Source organism: Octopus bimaculoides, chromosome 6 (assembly GCF_001194135.2).
Source record: "Octopus bimaculoides isolate UCB-OBI-ISO-001 chromosome 6, ASM119413v2, whole genome shotgun sequence".
NCBI lineage: Eukaryota > Metazoa > Mollusca > Cephalopoda > Octopoda > Octopodidae > Octopus > Octopus bimaculoides.
Genome location: NC_068986.1, coordinates 70,667,616 through 70,684,898, shown reverse-complemented (window position 1 = coordinate 70,684,898; position 17,283 = coordinate 70,667,616). Strand labels below are relative to the sequence as shown.

General features: G+C 35.3%; 1 protein-coding gene across 2 annotated transcripts in view; it reads left to right on the top strand.

Annotated features, from left to right (window-relative positions):
• Positions 1 to 6,704: 6,704 nt before the first annotated feature.
• Positions 6,705 to 17,283, top strand: part of LOC106882865 (serine/arginine-rich splicing factor 6) — a 44,438-nt gene continuing 33,859 nt past the window's right edge. The window contains exon 1 of one of the 2 annotated variants that reach the window (XM_014933668.2): positions 6,705 to 7,085. In XM_014933668.2, the coding sequence (XP_014789154.1) occupies positions 6,965 to 7,085 (121 nt within the window). In that variant the 5' untranslated portion in view covers positions 6,705 to 6,964. Of the gene's footprint in view, positions 7,086 to 11,623; positions 11,661 to 17,283 lie in introns of those variants that run through there. The other variant, XM_014933669.2, reaches the window with a different exon arrangement.

Sequence of the window (17,283 nt, the reverse complement as noted above, 5' to 3'; positions counted from 1 at the left end):
GGGTCGATGTAATTGACTTAATCCCTTTGTCTGGTTGTTCTTCTGTTTCATCTTGGCGCTTTTGTGCTGCTCTCTCTCTTTGGATATCTCTCCTTTGTGCAATTAGGTGCTCCTTTTCATTTTGACGTCTTTGAGCCTGTCTTCTTGCAGTCATCTCTCTTGTCTCACTTCTTGTGACTGATTTAATAACCTTAATGTATTGTTTAATCTTCTTGTGTCTAGTTCTTCTTGAGTGAAACTGGCTGTTCTTCGCCTTTGTCTCTCTGGCTAACCGTCACCTTTTATCTGATTCATTCTCCATAGCAGGTGGATGAGTATATTTAATACATTGGAACACAAACTTCAAAACAAATGAGTATATTTGTGTGTGTGTATGTGTGTGTACATTAGTTTGTTTATATTTCTATACGTAACCATGCAAAGTCCAAAATTACACAGGATTACATTAACGGCTTACACACAGAGACTTTTTTTTTTTCCAGCAATGTCTACATGTTCTCTGTCTCTGTTTACCGCCTTGGCAAAATTCTTCATTCATGAATATTTACAAACATCACTGTATCGGCAAGTATTTATAAATATTTATAATTACCTTCATTGTATATTTAGCTTTCTTTAAACAGACAATATTATCAAACTTTCTTTCAATAGACAATATTTTAATTCTATGACTTAAAAATTCCAACTTATTTACTTATCTTATATTCTATTAACTTTGCAACTTTTTAAGCAGAAAATCTTCCAGAACAATCAAACTTCCATAGAGATACAGAAAAAATAATTTTGAGGTGCTAAACTCTTATTTAGTTATCTTATATATTGTTATTAGTGTTTACCAGAAAAAAATCAGCACTCATCAAATGAAAATGTTGTTATTGAGAAAGAGAGAGAGAGAGAGAGAGAGAAAGGCAGTGTTCATCAATTAAGTGGAAAGGTCTTTGTTGAGAGAGTGAGAGGCGCTGTTTGATACCACTCCCTCTCTGATTGTTATTACCATTTTGTCTCTTCTCTTTTTTTACTCTTACACTGCTACTTCAGCATTGCATGATTTTGGACAAACTTACTAACAAGCCTATTATTATAATAGATTCTAAAATTTGAGCCTTTTGGATACTCTACTTAAGTTGGAGCAAAATAATGCCATAACAAACTCTAGAAGACATTATGGTCATTCTACTGGGTCCTTCAGGAATCAATGCAGTGCATGGGTAAATGGCTATATGCTAGCAGCTAATAGAACTAAAGTGGATGTGAACCTAGGGAGATGGAGAGGTGGATAGATAATGACTTAGTAGAGAGTTTTGAGAGACAGCAGACAGACAGTGAACAGGCAGTGGACAGCTGCTGACCCAAGCTGACAACAGCTGTCTGTTTGTATACTTGACAAAACTACATTATTGGATAACACATACATCAAAAATATGTGCTCAATGTCAGGTTCTCTCAGTGTTCCATTAATTGTATCGTGCAATTGGTTAGACAAGGGTCCTTGCATTTATAGTGTAGGGACTCCTAGCCAGAGATACTCATGTTTTTCAAGGATATGGGGACCAAAGGCTGGGGTACAACACAAGATACCTAGAGTCATGATTTGTCTAATTGTTCTGTATTATAATTCTACTGGATAAATTTTGAGAAACTCATATGATAATTATTGTATGAAAGTATTACAATGACTGCTAGAGTTTTCATTAAATGTTGGTGTGGCGGGGTTAGATTATTCATCATTGTGACTTTTCAGTTTGGCAATGAGAGCAGTGAATGTTTTGGTTTCTTTTACAATTATGTATTACTACCAAACTGAGTTCTCTGTGGTTGGAGTGGCGGGAAGGGACATGTCTCACTTATACATTTTATGTTGGCATAGTTTCTAAGGCTGGATACCTTTCTTAACACCAAACATGCAACAGAGAAATACTGAGGACAATTTATAATGGCACCATCACTAGAGAGGTTATCATGTTCTTGATAAGACCAGATTAAGAGCACTCATGACCCTACTCAGGACTGGATTTAAACAATGGGGGGGGGGTACTTCAAGTTTGGTGGGCCCCTTATACACAAGAATTAAAATCTTAGAAAATTACCAAATTTAAATCTCAAAACCCATCTGTTTCAAATAATTGAATTTGATGAGTTAACAGAGAAAGTTTAAATGACTGAACATGTTGCTTTATAGATACACTTTTTCAAAATTCAAGTTTTGCTTTTTACACATCCACTTGCAGTGTTTGACTTTTCTTTCATTGTGAAAAGTACAATGAAGGAGGCAAGCATGAGATTAGATTTTCTTCTTTTAATGTGAGTTACATATGTTTCAGAATGTAGAATAAGATAAAATGACAGCAAGTTATGCTGTTGTTGCTGTTCCAAAGGGTGGAGGTGCAATGGCCCAGTGGTTAGGGCAGCGGACTCGTGGTCATAGAATCGCAGTTTCGATTCCCAGACCGGGCGTTGTGAGTGTTTATTGAGCGAAAACACCTAAAGCTCCACGAGGCTCTGGCAGGGGATGGTGGCGAACCCTGCTGTACTCTTTCACCACAACTTTCTCTCACTCTTACTTCCTGTTTCTGTTCTGCCTGTAATTCAAAGGGTCAGCCTTGTCACACTGTGTCATGCTGAATATCCCCGAGAACTACGTTAAGGGTACACGTGTCTGTGAAGTGCTCAGCCACTTGCATGTTAATTTCACGAGCAGGCTGTTCCATTGATCGGATCAACTGGAACCCTTGACGAAAATGGGGGAAGTCTGCTCTTCCAGTTTCCAGTAATCCAGTAAGAGCAGGTGAGGCACTATGAGTAATATTTACTGCATTTTTGACTTTGAAGAGACTATATTTTTTACAAATCTTCACTACGTTGTCAAAACTATATCAGGGAAGTAAAGACTTTCTCTAAATGCTGTAAAACCTATAACATATTTAGAACACTGTTTCAAAAAAATTATCACTGTTCTCTTTGAGCGAATAAAAGACAAATTTAGGCGGGGTAAAATAGGTAAGACAAAATAAGATAAATTTGCCCTTTCAGTTCTCCAGAATTAAATTTGAAAAGAGTCATACACATAAACATCCATCCTTAGACATCAGAAATGCAATAGAATTTAAAATATCTTGGTGAAATGAAAGAAGATTATTGAAAAATAGCACATAATAAGAAATTAATGAAACTCAACTAAATCTAAAAACCCAACATAAAAATATTCTTTATAGTTTCTTCACTATAGCTTCTTCTCCAAAAATTATTCAGATATTTTATTAGCTACTTCAATTACAACTGGGTCAAATTTGAGGAAAAATTTCTTGAAAATATTACCTGTCACTTAAGTTTCAAACTCTCAACTTCAACAACAACTATGTAAACTATACCAACCAATTTTTACTCCCAACTACATAATCTATACTGACCAAATTTTACTGCCAAAGATGATGCAATGGTACAAAATTAGAGAAAATAACAAGAAATCATTATTCATTTTGCCCCAGTTACCAATTTTGTCCCACTTTCATATAGTAATTCCAAGTGTTTGACAGAATGACAAAAAATATATGAAAAAATAAGAAAGAAAAAAGGTTTGATTTAATGAAACATTTGAATATATATGCAATCATTCTAAAGCTGAAAAAGAATGCTTTTAACTGTTGAGAGATATAATCTTAAAATTAAAACTAAATTCAAAAGTTTTCTTTACTTACTTTATAAAATAAGACTGGTTTTCAAAGCCTCACTGAAATAAATTTAGAAGTAGAAATGAGTGTGTGTGTGCGTGTGCGTGTGCCTTTAACTGCTATTAGTGAAGCCAAGGTCAAGCTCGAGATTTGGCCTAGAGACAATAACATTTTTCTATCAATCTCTTTATCTTTATATACATTCATACTTACACACACACACACTTTCATACATTCATAAATACCTACATTTTCAGGAGTGTTCTGTTGTTTTCCTTTTCTCTGTTGTCCCAGGTGCTTTAGTGATTTTAATTAAATTATTTGGTGTCTCTAAGGTGGCTAGCATAAAAAAAGAATCCATTACATTTTTTAAGACATCAAGATACCTTTGTATATTGAAAGAGAGCCTCTTCATGTCTGATTGCTGGGAGGTGGGGGAGGCAACCTCCTGTATTGAGTGCTGCATACCCTTCCTAGCAGGGTTCCTCCAATATCTAGATGCCTGGGGCAATTGCCCCCTCTGCACCACTATAAATCCAACCCTGACCCTACTTATCTTTACTAGTTCACAAACCACTTGACAGAGTGTATTAGGTGTATTTTATTTTGGTGCCAGCATTAGTGAAGTTGCCTTGTACTCTGCAAGACAAAAAGAGTACTTTCTTCCTTACCTTCACTTTATGTTGTGTCTTTTTCTATGGGGCAATGTAACAAATAGAGCGGCAGAAGAGAAGGCATCTGTGAAAGATGAACTAGGGTGAAAAGGAGAAAGAAGTAAGAATCTAAATGAGGAAATAGAATTTTAATGAGGTGCATGCATTAATTAAGTTGGTTTGAGTTCCAATATATGTGTGTGTGTAGATAAAGGAAGAATGAGAAAACCCAGTAGGTTTAAATGTGATGGTTTATTCAATCTGTTAAAGAGCATTAACATGGCAAAATTGCTGAATACATCTTGAATGATACTGTCAGAGAATATACATATGGTTTCTAATGCAGGTGGTACTTGGATAGATCAGGAAAACAAATATGTGACATGTTCAAAAACATTCCAGTCATGACCAATCTGTTATTTTTATATATCAGGTTCTACTTTGTTCAATGTGCCCTTTCCTTTTTGCAAGGTAGTATGATGTGATTTAAGAGAGATTTAGCTTAGTATTTTCAGTAGATCATGTGACTATGTACTGACTCTTTCATTGATTCATCTTATGTCTGTCTGTCTGTCTGTCTGTCAGTCTATCTATTTATCTATCTATCTATCTATCTATCTATAGTTATATTTTGTTATTTGTGTGCATGTGTGTTTCTGTATCTTTCAACATATAGACAATGCAACAGGTTAAAAAAATAAGACTTTCACTTTGATTAGAAGAAGGAAAAGAGAAAAAGTTGTTGTCAAGAGAGAAATACAATGAGAGAGAGAGAGAGAGAGAGAGAGAGAGAGAGAGAGAGAGAGAAAGAGATTGTGTGAAGGAGAGATAAAATGGTAGTGTTGTCATTATAGTAATTAACAAATTTTGTAACTAACAAGTGCAAATCTGTCAACACAATGCAACACACATAAAAAAACTGTATGTATGAATTTATAAAATATATATGGATATCTTTTTTGGTTGTTTGTGTGTGTGTGAGAGGGTGTTTCTCTGTCAATGTAGAGACAGACTTTGAAAAAAGACCTTTGAGTAGAAGATAGAGAGCAGAAAAAGTTGTTATTGAGAAATACAGTGAGAGAAAGAGTGTGTGTGTGAAAGATAGATCGATAAGTAGTGTTGTTACTATAGTAACTAACAAGTTCTGATTAAAAATACAGGAATTTTAAGTGCAAGTCTGTCAACACAGCACAACACCAACTTCAAAGAAAGGTTGTATGTACGTATATAATATATATAGTTTTTATCTTTTTGGGATTGTTTGTTTGTTTGTGTGTGTGTGTGTATTTCTATGTCTTTCAACATTTAGACAACACAGACTAAAAAAAAAGACTTTCATTTTGAACAATTTATGAACGTATGTGCATGATTAACAAATATTTTTACAGGTAGCATAACGGCAGGCAATGACCTAGTTGACTAATAATAAAGAAGTGAAATTGAACTAGTGTGTGTGTTTATTATTGGCGTAATAGCTGTCTCACGTTACAGCAAAACCCAATTTACCTCTATATCTATCAAACACACAACACAAGTTAACTTGATGTTAAAATTTTGACCATTCTCTCTGATACTACATTATATGTTCTAATCCATTTTAACAGAAAATAGAAAGTTGAACCAATAATAAAGACAATGAATGAAAACAATTGATGTTTCATAATGCATTTAGTAATATTTTCATGCCACTTATGCTTAAATAGACTAATCTAGGTATCTAATATTCTTCTGCTTTTGATATATTTGATATTATTGGATGTATTTTATATGACTTGAATAAAAATTAAATACAAAATTTCAAGATAAAAACTTTACACACTGAAAGACAAATGAAGTACAAAATATATAAGTTCATAGGGGTAATTTTGAACAACTGATATTTGTGAACAATCTGAGTTATTGACACAGTTCATCAGAAAAGCATAATACATTTCATATTTGGTTCCTTTTGCATCAGCTTTCAAAACAAAATTGAAATTATAAAACAATTGTGGAAGTTGTTAAATCTTGTATTCTCTACTATCTATTTTTAATGAATGACACAAAACATGAGCTTGGATTCTGAGCAAGCAAATGAGCAACAAATTTGGAAGTTAATTATAATTACATTTTATTTTTCTGAATATTCAAATGTTGTAAGGAGCAAGAAAAATAATTGTTTGTTTAATTTTTACTTCAAATTTGTCATTTTCGAAAATGATTTTATAATAAAGTTATTTTTCCAGCCTATTCAGAATACCAAACTCCGTTATCTGATCTTTTTTTTTATAAGAATATATTTTTGAATAAGTAACGAAAAAAAAAAACTGTATATAACTGATGAAAATGCAAAAAATAAAAATAAAACAAAATAAAATAAAAATCAATATTTCTTAGTGGAGATATCACCATCAAGACCGCCATCTTCTGTTTGGAAGGATTTGTGTAACTATATCAAATACTGTGATCTTTAGTGAAAAAAAGTGATAAATAACCAAAATGAAATATCCAAGTAGCATTAATTGTTGTCATCAATTCTTATTTATTATACTCATTTAAACGGTTTACTAAAAGTTAAATGCGGCTAAAAATAATTCTTCTAATATTTAATTCCACTTTTTGTGTTGCAACTTTCACACGTAATTCAACGGTGTAGCAGCCATCATGTCACGGAGAGCGGAGGGTCAGCTTTTCATAGGAAGATTGAGCAAAAATACGCGACAAAGAGACTTGGAAGAAATATTCGAACCTTATGGTCGTATGCAAAGATGCGAAATTAAGTATGGTCAGTATATTTCTGATACTTTTTCTTGCCAGAGTAAGGGTAAATTCATTTAGTTTCTTATAACTTCTACCTCCTCAAGTGCGATCGCCATTTTTACTATGTAATATTTTATATTAGCTGTCAAATTAAGATATGTTACTTAAAAGTTTGTAAATTTATTCAAGGCTAAATCTAATAGCTCATAAGTAGATCGTAATATTATCACAGAGTCATAAAATAACATTTTTTTTCTCTGTTGATTTATGTTATATCCTCTACGTGTCCACTATCTTATTACAAGTCGTATTTGCGTTCGTTCGTACGCATATGTACAGCAATAATTTATCAAACCGCGACCAGATCCAGTAAGATATAATATTGTGGTGTACATACCTGCCAAAATATTCATCCACAAATCACACCTAAGAAAGATAATTGATATTCGTAAATTATTTACGTGTTTATTTCTTATGTGTATTTTTAATTTACATGCTTGATTTAAAATCGGTCTTTTATGAAAATCCTTTGGTTTTGGTTTATTATTTGGTTTTAAGCCAAGAATTCTTGAGTTTTTATCTTAATTGATGATACATATGTTACTTTGATGTTATTTTAAGCGGTGTTTAAGTCTCCCCGCCCTTGATTTATCTCAGCGCTGGCTGGAACGATTAACTCCTTCATGCAACATCATGTAAATAAGCTTCTATTTTAGGGTTGACAATATAAGTTTCCTTATAAGTTAATCATTATTATTTATATTCTCATTTTCCCTTTTCTCTAACACGTGTGTTGTTCTATTTAAACGGTTAAAACATTCCCCACAGATCGATTAACTTTTTATGCCGCTAATTCCATCATTTCGCAGTAGTAATTTCCTGACATCGTCGAAATGGGTGGCTGAGCTTGTCGAAGGTAGTTGCTGAAAAATTTCAGCTTTTATAATATTCTTAACGTAAATGTTTCTAATTTCCATTATGAAGCATTTAGCAATTAACAATTACCGCATGTTAATTACCGATTTAAGAAGACAAAAAATGTTTCCCCTGTGCCGAATTCATTAAAAAAAGTATGTAGAAAATTAATTTTTAAGGTTATATTTTTTATTTTCGAAAAATATAAAAATATCGATTTCAAATAAGCTTTTTTGGGTGATTTTTTTTTCGTTTTATTTCGGTAAATTATTTAGCTTTAAATATTCACGCACACCCACACGTACATGTTATGAATGTACATGTATGTACAGGCACGTTTATAGTTACATGCACTAACACACATATAGACACAATGTGAAGGCACGTGGCATAGTGGCTTGGATGTTGGGCTCACAATCGCTAGGTGTGGGTTCGATTCTCGAATCGCATGACGTATTGAGTCCTTGAAGAAGGCGCTTTCATCTCGTGATAGAAATGACAATTAGCGATAGCTGGGGAGCTACTCCAGCGAAAAACTGGCATGCCGTTCAGGAATGGGGGCTGTCTTGTACTCTCATATCGCTTTTAAACGGCATGAAAACCAGGCTAAAACGTGTATACACATACGCGGCGAAATTATTTTTCGAAATTATTCAGTTTTGACGTTTGGAAAATTTTTTCCGGATGTTTATTATGCATGTTTGTGAAGAATCACAACTTCAGATGTTCAAAACATCAATCTGCAAAAATTTTCTTAAGTCAAAACTGAAAATGTACAGAAGTGGGGAGAGGTACGCAGCCAATTAAAAAATTTTTTTTTTGCAAAATTGCAATTTAATATACTTAAAAATATCACATCCAAAGAATGTTTTTGATACACTAGGAATGTCATGTATCATTGTCATCATCACAATTTAACGTGTACTTTTCCATGCCTGCATTGGTCAGATGGAATTTGTTGAGGTAGATTTTCTGTGGCTGGATACTTACTAATCCTGTCGCCAACCATCACCTATTTCTAATTAAAGTATTTTCCGAGACCAGATATTTTTTCATAGAAGATTGAAAACAAAGGACACTGCTTGCATAATAGTTATAGTCATTTAAAAACTGTATTGCGATGTCATGGCAAAGAGAGAGTAACACACACACGACGGCCTTCTTTCAGTTTGCTAAATTCACTCAGTGCTGTAGTAGAAGATAGTTGTCCAAGGTGCTATGCAGTGGGACTGAACCTGAGACCATGTAGTTGGGGGAAGGAAATTAAGTTGAACTTGTATGTATTTGAATGTTTGTTCACTGATACAAAATGGAAGTGATGTAGCAACAATATACACACGTTTGGTAACTTTACCAAACTTTAAAAAAAAAGGGGCACAGGTATCTACAAGAAATTGCTTCCAATCTCACTCAAATCACATCCTACTTTGTTAAAAAACAGAAAGACATTAACTAAAGTCATCATTTTATACCCATTTTCCACACTGGCATAGGTTGAACACTTTGGCAGGATCCAATGGGTCTGTGGATATTGTCTTGATCTTTTTTTGGCATGGTTTCTATGACTTCCTAATGCCAATCACTTTACAGTGTATGGAGTGCTTTTTTGTGGTACCAGCATTAGTGAGGTTGGATTGTAACTTGCAAGACTAAAGTCTTTGTCAGAGAAGGAGAATAGGAGAAAGAGTGGTGACTTTAGGTAAGGTATTGAGAAGTTAAAGTATGATTGGAGGAGCAGGCTTATTGTTGGTAGAGTGTTAGTTGAGAAATTTAGAGCGTTAGGGAAAGGATTAATTGAAGAGAAAAAGTAGTGACATAGTTAGTGAGAATGAGTCGGTGAGTGATAAAAAGGACAGTGGAGTGGATTAAGTAGGAGCAAATTTAGGACTTACCTCCTCTTACCCCACAATATATTTGAGTGGGATGAGGGTATGATGCTAGAGAAAAGAACGAAAGATGTTGGTGCTGAGGGTTACCTTAGGTAACATGTTCATGTAAGCAAATTGGAAAGAATGTGGGGCCAGAAGAATCAAGAAGGATGGGTAAAGTTTGCCAGAGTAAGCTGGAGTGAGTGATGGATAGAAATAGTCATAGGTAGATAGGGATGAAAGTGGTCATTGGTGAGCTAGTGGGTGACAGTAAGAAGAATGAAGGATGGAGGACAGTAAGAAGTGGCCCAGGAAGTAAGGAGTGATGAGTGGCAGAACAGAAAGGGTGATAATATATGTAGTAATGGGGCATCTCATCCATCTTGACATTGTGAGTTCAAATTCTGCCGAGGTTAACTTTGCCTTTCATCCTTTTGGGGTCGATAAAATAAGTATCAGTTGAAAACTGGGGAAGTGTCAATGTAATCGGCTTATCTCCTCTCCCAAAATTGCTGACCTTGTACCAAAATTTGAAATCAATATTTGTAGTAATGGGCTCTGTTATTATTAATTACAACAACAGAATTATACAGAAGAGGGACAGTGGGATGTAAACTTCACAAGAACATAGCGACCCAGATATGTGCATATGCATTAAGCTTCCAGCCTCCATCTCTAACTTCTCCCACTCATTTTAGCATCAGTTTCACCATGCTTGTTGCATAAGTCACTAGGTTTCCTCAAGCAATGTGCGTCTTCAATTATCTTTGGTCTTTTATTATCTCTGATAGGCTCACTATCCTAAGATAGATCAATCTTCACGTTGTCTTGTATTTTTCTGAGTATCTTTCTTCCAGGTCCCAGCCACTGCAAATTATCACCTCTTTATATTGCTGTGCTCATCTGTATGTATCATATGTTCATACCAATGCAATCTTTTCTTGCACACTACATCTGATTTCCCTTGTACACATTTGTAATTTGTCATTCATTCATACTGGCATTGCACTTCCAGCAGAAGATGCTTCTTTTCTTTCTAGTTTTCGCAGGTTCTTGGCATTCAGTGCTCATGTCTCACTACCATGTAGCATTGTGTTTTGTACCCAAGCATTATACAGTCTGCTTTTTACTCTGAGAGAGAAATCTTTTGTTATCAGCAATAGTAGTAGCTCTCTGAACTTTCTTTAACCTGCTCTTACTCTAGCTACTATAATTTCAGAACATCCTTAATCACTGTCAGTTAGATCACTTAGGTAACAGCAGCTATCTACTATTTTCAGGAATTCCCTCGTACATTTAAGAGTATCTAATAGCCAATCACTATTAGTGCTTGTTGCTCATGAGTATCTACCACATACAAAGTCTACTTTCTCTGTCAACCTGCCTATACTTCCACTGTACTTCTTGTGTGTCCATAGTTTGCCCTGGGTTCATCATATGGAATTTATGTCTACTCATTTTCTACGTATTGAGCAAGGCCATTTCCCTGCTGGAAGTAGAGTCCTGTCTGTTTTCTTACTTAGTAATACAGTTTTTGGTAAGTTAACTTTGAGACTCTTTGATTTCAGGTTTTTCTTCCACAACTGGCATTTCTCTAATCTTATTACAGATTCAGTTATAAGGATGAGGTCATTAGGAAGATGGCATCAGTAATACTTCTTCCTGGCACAAGGTGAACTGCATCTCATCTAGGCTAACTCTTTCCGTAACTTTCATGATCTGGTTCAGCAATTTGGTACCTCTGTAATTATCTCTTTCTACGGTATTGCCTTTATCCTTGTAACAGCTGAATATGATGCTACTGTGCCAGTCATTAGGTAAGACACCTTCCTGCACAATCTGATTAACTGTATAGGGCACTACTCTGCCAGATATTTTGAGTATTTCAGCAGTAATTCCTGATGGACCAACTTCATACTCTTCCATTTTTTTCTCACTGCTGTCTATTAGAATTGTTGGTTCCTCTCTTGGCTCTATGCTGGGAAGACATTGTTTTTCTCATGCATTCTTTAGCACTACTCTGCCAGATATTTTGAGTATTTCAGCAATAGTTCCTGATGGACCAACTTCATATCCTTCCATTTTTTTTCTCACACTGCTGTCTCTTGGGTCTATGCTGGGAAGACATTGTTTCTCTCATGCATTCTTCACATTTAGTAGCCTTTTTTTAAATAGCATTTGGTACCCACTTCTCACCCACAATGTTTTGATTTTCTCTGGTACACTGCCATGCAATCCAAAATGCTTCACACCTATGATCCTCATTCTGTTAAACATTGGCAAACCTCTTATATTCTGTTTTTCGCATTGTTATGTATACCTGTTGCCTAGTTTCTCTTCTAGCTACCTGCTATAGTTCCCTGCTGCTTTTCTTCATGCCTTTCTAAGTCTGTCTCTTTGCTATTGTAGCTTTGTTTGTCCCATTGTTCTACTACCATGTTACCTTCAGTCTTTTAGGAACCTTGTACCAGCTACAAGCTTAGTCTGTAACCCTCAACAGGTCATACTGTAGGAAATGCTAGTTGTCTTCTATGCTCAAGTCTTTTATTTCTTTCTTCCTATTATCAAATATTTCAATTAGTACTTTTTTTAAATTCCTAACTGTTCAATGGAACTTTAAGTTTCCATACTTTTTGCCAAACTGATTTGTGTCTCTGAATTTGTTTAGCTCTAAATTTGAAGTCACTAACCACTGACCTGTGTTAAGAAAGACTTAACATTTACATTTATTTGTCTATCTTATTTTCTAGAGAGTATGAAGTCTCTCTAGCTTGTGTGTTCACCAGATTGATAGGTCATCAGGTAGCTAGATGGTTTTCTAAAGTTTTGCAAATTATGAAATCATTAGTGTTTCAGCACTCCAGCAACCTTGTTCTCTCTTCATTCCTTGAACTAACCTCCATGCTTCCAATCATGATATTCATCATCAAGGTAGTCTGCAAGAGGGTTTCATGGGATTGGTCCTTCTGTCCATTTTCCAATTCAGATTGTAGAGCATATGCAGAGATAAATGTTGCTGTGACATTAATTAAAGCTACTCTAAGTTTAATGATTCCACTCCATACTCTATCTCAATCACTTTAGCAGTTTCTCTGTTAGTAGTATGCTTACTCCACTAACATACTGCCTACCCAGAAAAATTTATACCTTTACCCATATGGTGTCTACATGTCTCAGCTCCAGCATTTAACAATCACTCCAGACCTACCTTCCATTATACCTACATTGATTTTGGCAGCTCTGGAAGTTTTATACTTGATAGGAAAAGTGAGTGGGTTGTTGAAAGGGTTATGTAAATGTTTGCTTGCATGTGTTCAAATATCCAAGTGTAAACGCTCAATGTAGTATTTGAAATATTGTCTCCCCCACCCACCCCCAAAAAATGAGATGATCATGATTAAAAAATTTTTGATCATGTATCCACTTGATCTTGTCTGATCAAGGGCTAAATATTTATACATTTAGTATAAACAATAAATATTAACTCTTAGATTATCTGTCTGTCAAATATATCCACCCACTTGTCTATTTATCCACCCAGTGGATGTCTATCAAGTCTTATCAGTCAATCACTCATTTCATTCAATCATTCAGTGAAACTCCAGCATAACTGGATTGTCGCATTTTTTATTTGTTTTTGTATTTACACAAGTACTTCTGTGTTTTGGTAACAGTCATTGTAGTGAATTTTTATATAATGCAAGTTATATGTAGATACTTATTTACATAGCAGCTATAACAAGGTAAATATTTAACAAAAATTTACATTTACCTAGTAACAATGATTACAACTAAAGAGCTTTGTTGTGTAGCTAGAGGGAGATAATACCTAACAAAATCTGCTTCTCTTATTGCTGTTGAGGTAAAGCCTGCCTTTTTCTAGCAGTCTCTACTTCATGTTATATTATGCAGCATTTTCTTTCAGTATCCATCTATCATCATCATCATCATCGTTTAACGTCCGCTTTCCATGCTAGCATGGGTTGGACGATTTGACTGAGGACACCAGGCTCCAATCTGATTTGGCAGAGTTTCTACAGCTGGATGCCCTTCCTAACGCCAACCACTCAGAGAGTCTAGTGGGTACTTTTACATGTCACCCGCACAAAGGCCAGTCAGGTGGTACTGGCAACGGCCACGCTCAAAATAGTGTATTTTATGTGCCACCCGCACAAGAGCCAGTCCAGGGGCACTGGTAACGATCTCGCTCGAAAATCCTTACACATGTCACGGGCACAGATTCCATCCCGATTTCGCTTTCTCTTGCCTCAATAAGTCTTCGCAAGCTGAGTTTCGTGTCCAATGAAGGAGACGATGTTGGCATGGGTGCCAGTCGTCGAATTTAGTTCAATTTCAATTTCACTTGCCTCAAAAAGTTTTTGCAAGCGGAGTTTAGTGTCCAATGAAGATAAGGTACTCTATATCTTGCTAATCTTGTGACATTACATCTCCCCTGGATATTAAATGAGGACTTGGGTTGTTGAGTCTGATCTTGAGAGGCTGTTCACAGCACCAACATGTTTCTACACATTTGTTGCCCCATTGGGATCATTTGAGATTATTTCCACCTCATAAATGATTGTTTCTGTACTGCATTGACTATTTAGCAGGCATGTGGCATTATCTCTACATGAGAAGCTTGCCTCAGCACTGTTTGCATCTATTTACTAAAATTTTCTTTATGCTAGTTGTGCATCTAAAAGACCTCAAAATATGCCTATTAAAAATTTTCGTGTACCTCTGTGTCTGTCGAAAATGTTTTTTTACTAGATTAAGGAAAATCCTACCAAGACAAGTTTTAACATTAAGAGAAAATGGAGGTGAAAACCATGTGACCTTATAGTAGTGTTTTCTTTTGGTGGGGTTATGGTTGGATATATAATCTATCCTTCTTTGAAATCACTAGCAGCCTTGTTATAATATAGGGCTGTGGCATTAAAGGTTTCCTTATTTGAAGATAAGTTAGAAATTCATGTGCTCACATGGCTGGATGGCAAGAATCTGTGTTAATATACGTCAGCTTCTCATTTGGTTACTGGAAAAGTTTATAGGCACTTGTGTTTGAGTCTAGGCAATCAAGTATTTTCAAGTTGGTCTCTGTTGTGACTTGACCCCAAGGGAATTAAGGGCATAAGTTAATCCCTTCCTGAGCTTATAGAATGTGTGACCATTTATCCCCTCTCAATTTTTTATATAGTGCACTCAACTTTGCTAGGAGTTGTACTAAAATTTGTGACAATGGTATTGACATCATCATGCACATCAGGAAAACTATTTGACAAGGGTTTGATCTGGGTAAAGTGGACTCACCCAGACAGCTTCTTCTGTGTAGTGATAGGAGTGTTTGACAATGCTGATGTATGTGACCATAAGGCCTTTTTATTCTTGATATAGTTAGTAAGAAATTCCTCTCAACTAGCTTTGATCCACACCAGGCCTTATCATTTTCAAAATGAGCAAATGGTCACACACTCAACATTGTCTTTTGTGTTTTCTGTTTTGGCTGTATTCTTTCAACCATGTTTTTTGTTTGGAATTTGTACAACTCTGAGATCCAAGAACTGGATGTGTTTTAAGGTCTCCAATAGCAAATAGCCCAAGCCATACTTTTCCATTCAGTCATGTCCAATGATTGTTAATTTTATCTCTCTATTGCTGGAAGGGTTCTAGTATAAAACAAACCATTTGGTAACATTCACTGGCTGTCATGAGATTATAATATTATGTATAATAATAATTTCAAAGTTTTGCCACAAAAGCAGCTTGGGAGAAGGGGATTGATTACATCGACCCCAGTGCATGACTGGTACTTATTTAATTGATCCCGAAAGGATGCAAGGCACAGTCAACATCGGTGGAATTTGAACTCAGAACATAGTAACGGGCGAAATACCGCTAAGCATTTCAACCAGCGTGCTAACGATTCTGCCAACTTGCTGCCTTTATATAATAATAATAATAATAATGATAATAATAACAAGAGCACTCAGAGAGTGTAAACCTGCCAAGGCAGCACCACCATCCTCTCAACGATTAGCTGGAGATGATTTTTAAAATAAGAATATCTGGAATAAACTCGACTGCTCTCACAAACAAGAATACTAAAAATGAACCCAACCGCTCTCAAAAAAACAAAAATAATCCAGAATCCTTGTCCAGTACCTGATCGATCCCAATGGTAGTCATGGAATGTGAAGGTGAGTGTGTGGGCTGTGTTTGTAATTCTCTGTGTGTGTGTGTGTTGTCTGCAGTGGGAACAGGGACAATTTTCTCTATGAAGGCCTTTTTTAGTCTATTCACTGATATAGTGTCTTTACGACCTTAAAGGTCTATAGTAAAAAATTTATCTGTGCATGAAAGAAAATGGAAAGGACCTGCATACGGTGCTGTTAAGGGAGTTTTAACAACATCATTGCACACAAAAACTTGAAACCAAGAAGTAAAGCTTCCTTCAAGGCAGAGCTAGAAATGCAATTGTCAAGTAGGTAAGAGGTTTTGAACAGGAGCGATGTAATCAAAATTGGTAAAACTAAAAATTGTTGAGGATAAATTTATTATTGTCACTGAATATGTTAGTGTTATTTAATTTCTGAACGGTTTTGCTGCCGTTTGTTTATGTAGTTTGATTTCTTTATCCATCAGTTTCTACTAAGATAGAGACGCGAGTAAAATTAATAATAGAGAAGCAAAAATAAAACTTTGGAAACAGCATCACTGCCATAACTTACATGGAAAGTCAATGTAAGATCGTAATACTTCATGTAAAGTAAATATAACAAATAATCCAGAATCCTTGTCAGGTACCAGATCAATCCTCAAATCTAATCAGTTCATGCCAGTCACAAGGCCAAACATCCCTGAAAGTTTCATTCAAGTCCATCCAGTGGTTCTGTCCATGGACAAACAAACAAACATGACTGAAAACAATACCTCTGCCTTCGCTAAGGCAGAGGTAATAATAATGATTTCTTTTTAATAATAATAATATGTGTATTATATGCATATTCACACACACACTTTATGATGTGCTGTAGTGCATGGCAAGCTACTGTATGGATTATGGTTCAATATTTAAACTATATTAAACTCCTGTATTCCTATATTATACACTTAGGTGTATAAAACAAGTATATATTTGAATATAGGCTATAACATGAGAAAAAGTGAAGATTTCCAAATATAATTACCAGGTTGAATATATTGCCCTTATACACCCTAGAATCAATGTGTAAGTAAAGATACAAATATAAATAATTTATAAAGCATAAGAATAGTTGGAGTGATTAGAGCTAAAAATCCAAAAATTAAAGCAATACAAGCATGGCTGTATGGTTGAGAAGCTTGCTTACCAACCATGTGATCCTGGATTCAGTCCCACTGGGGGTTACCTTTGGTAAGTATCTGCTACTATAGCCCTGGGCTGACCAAAGCCTTGTGAGT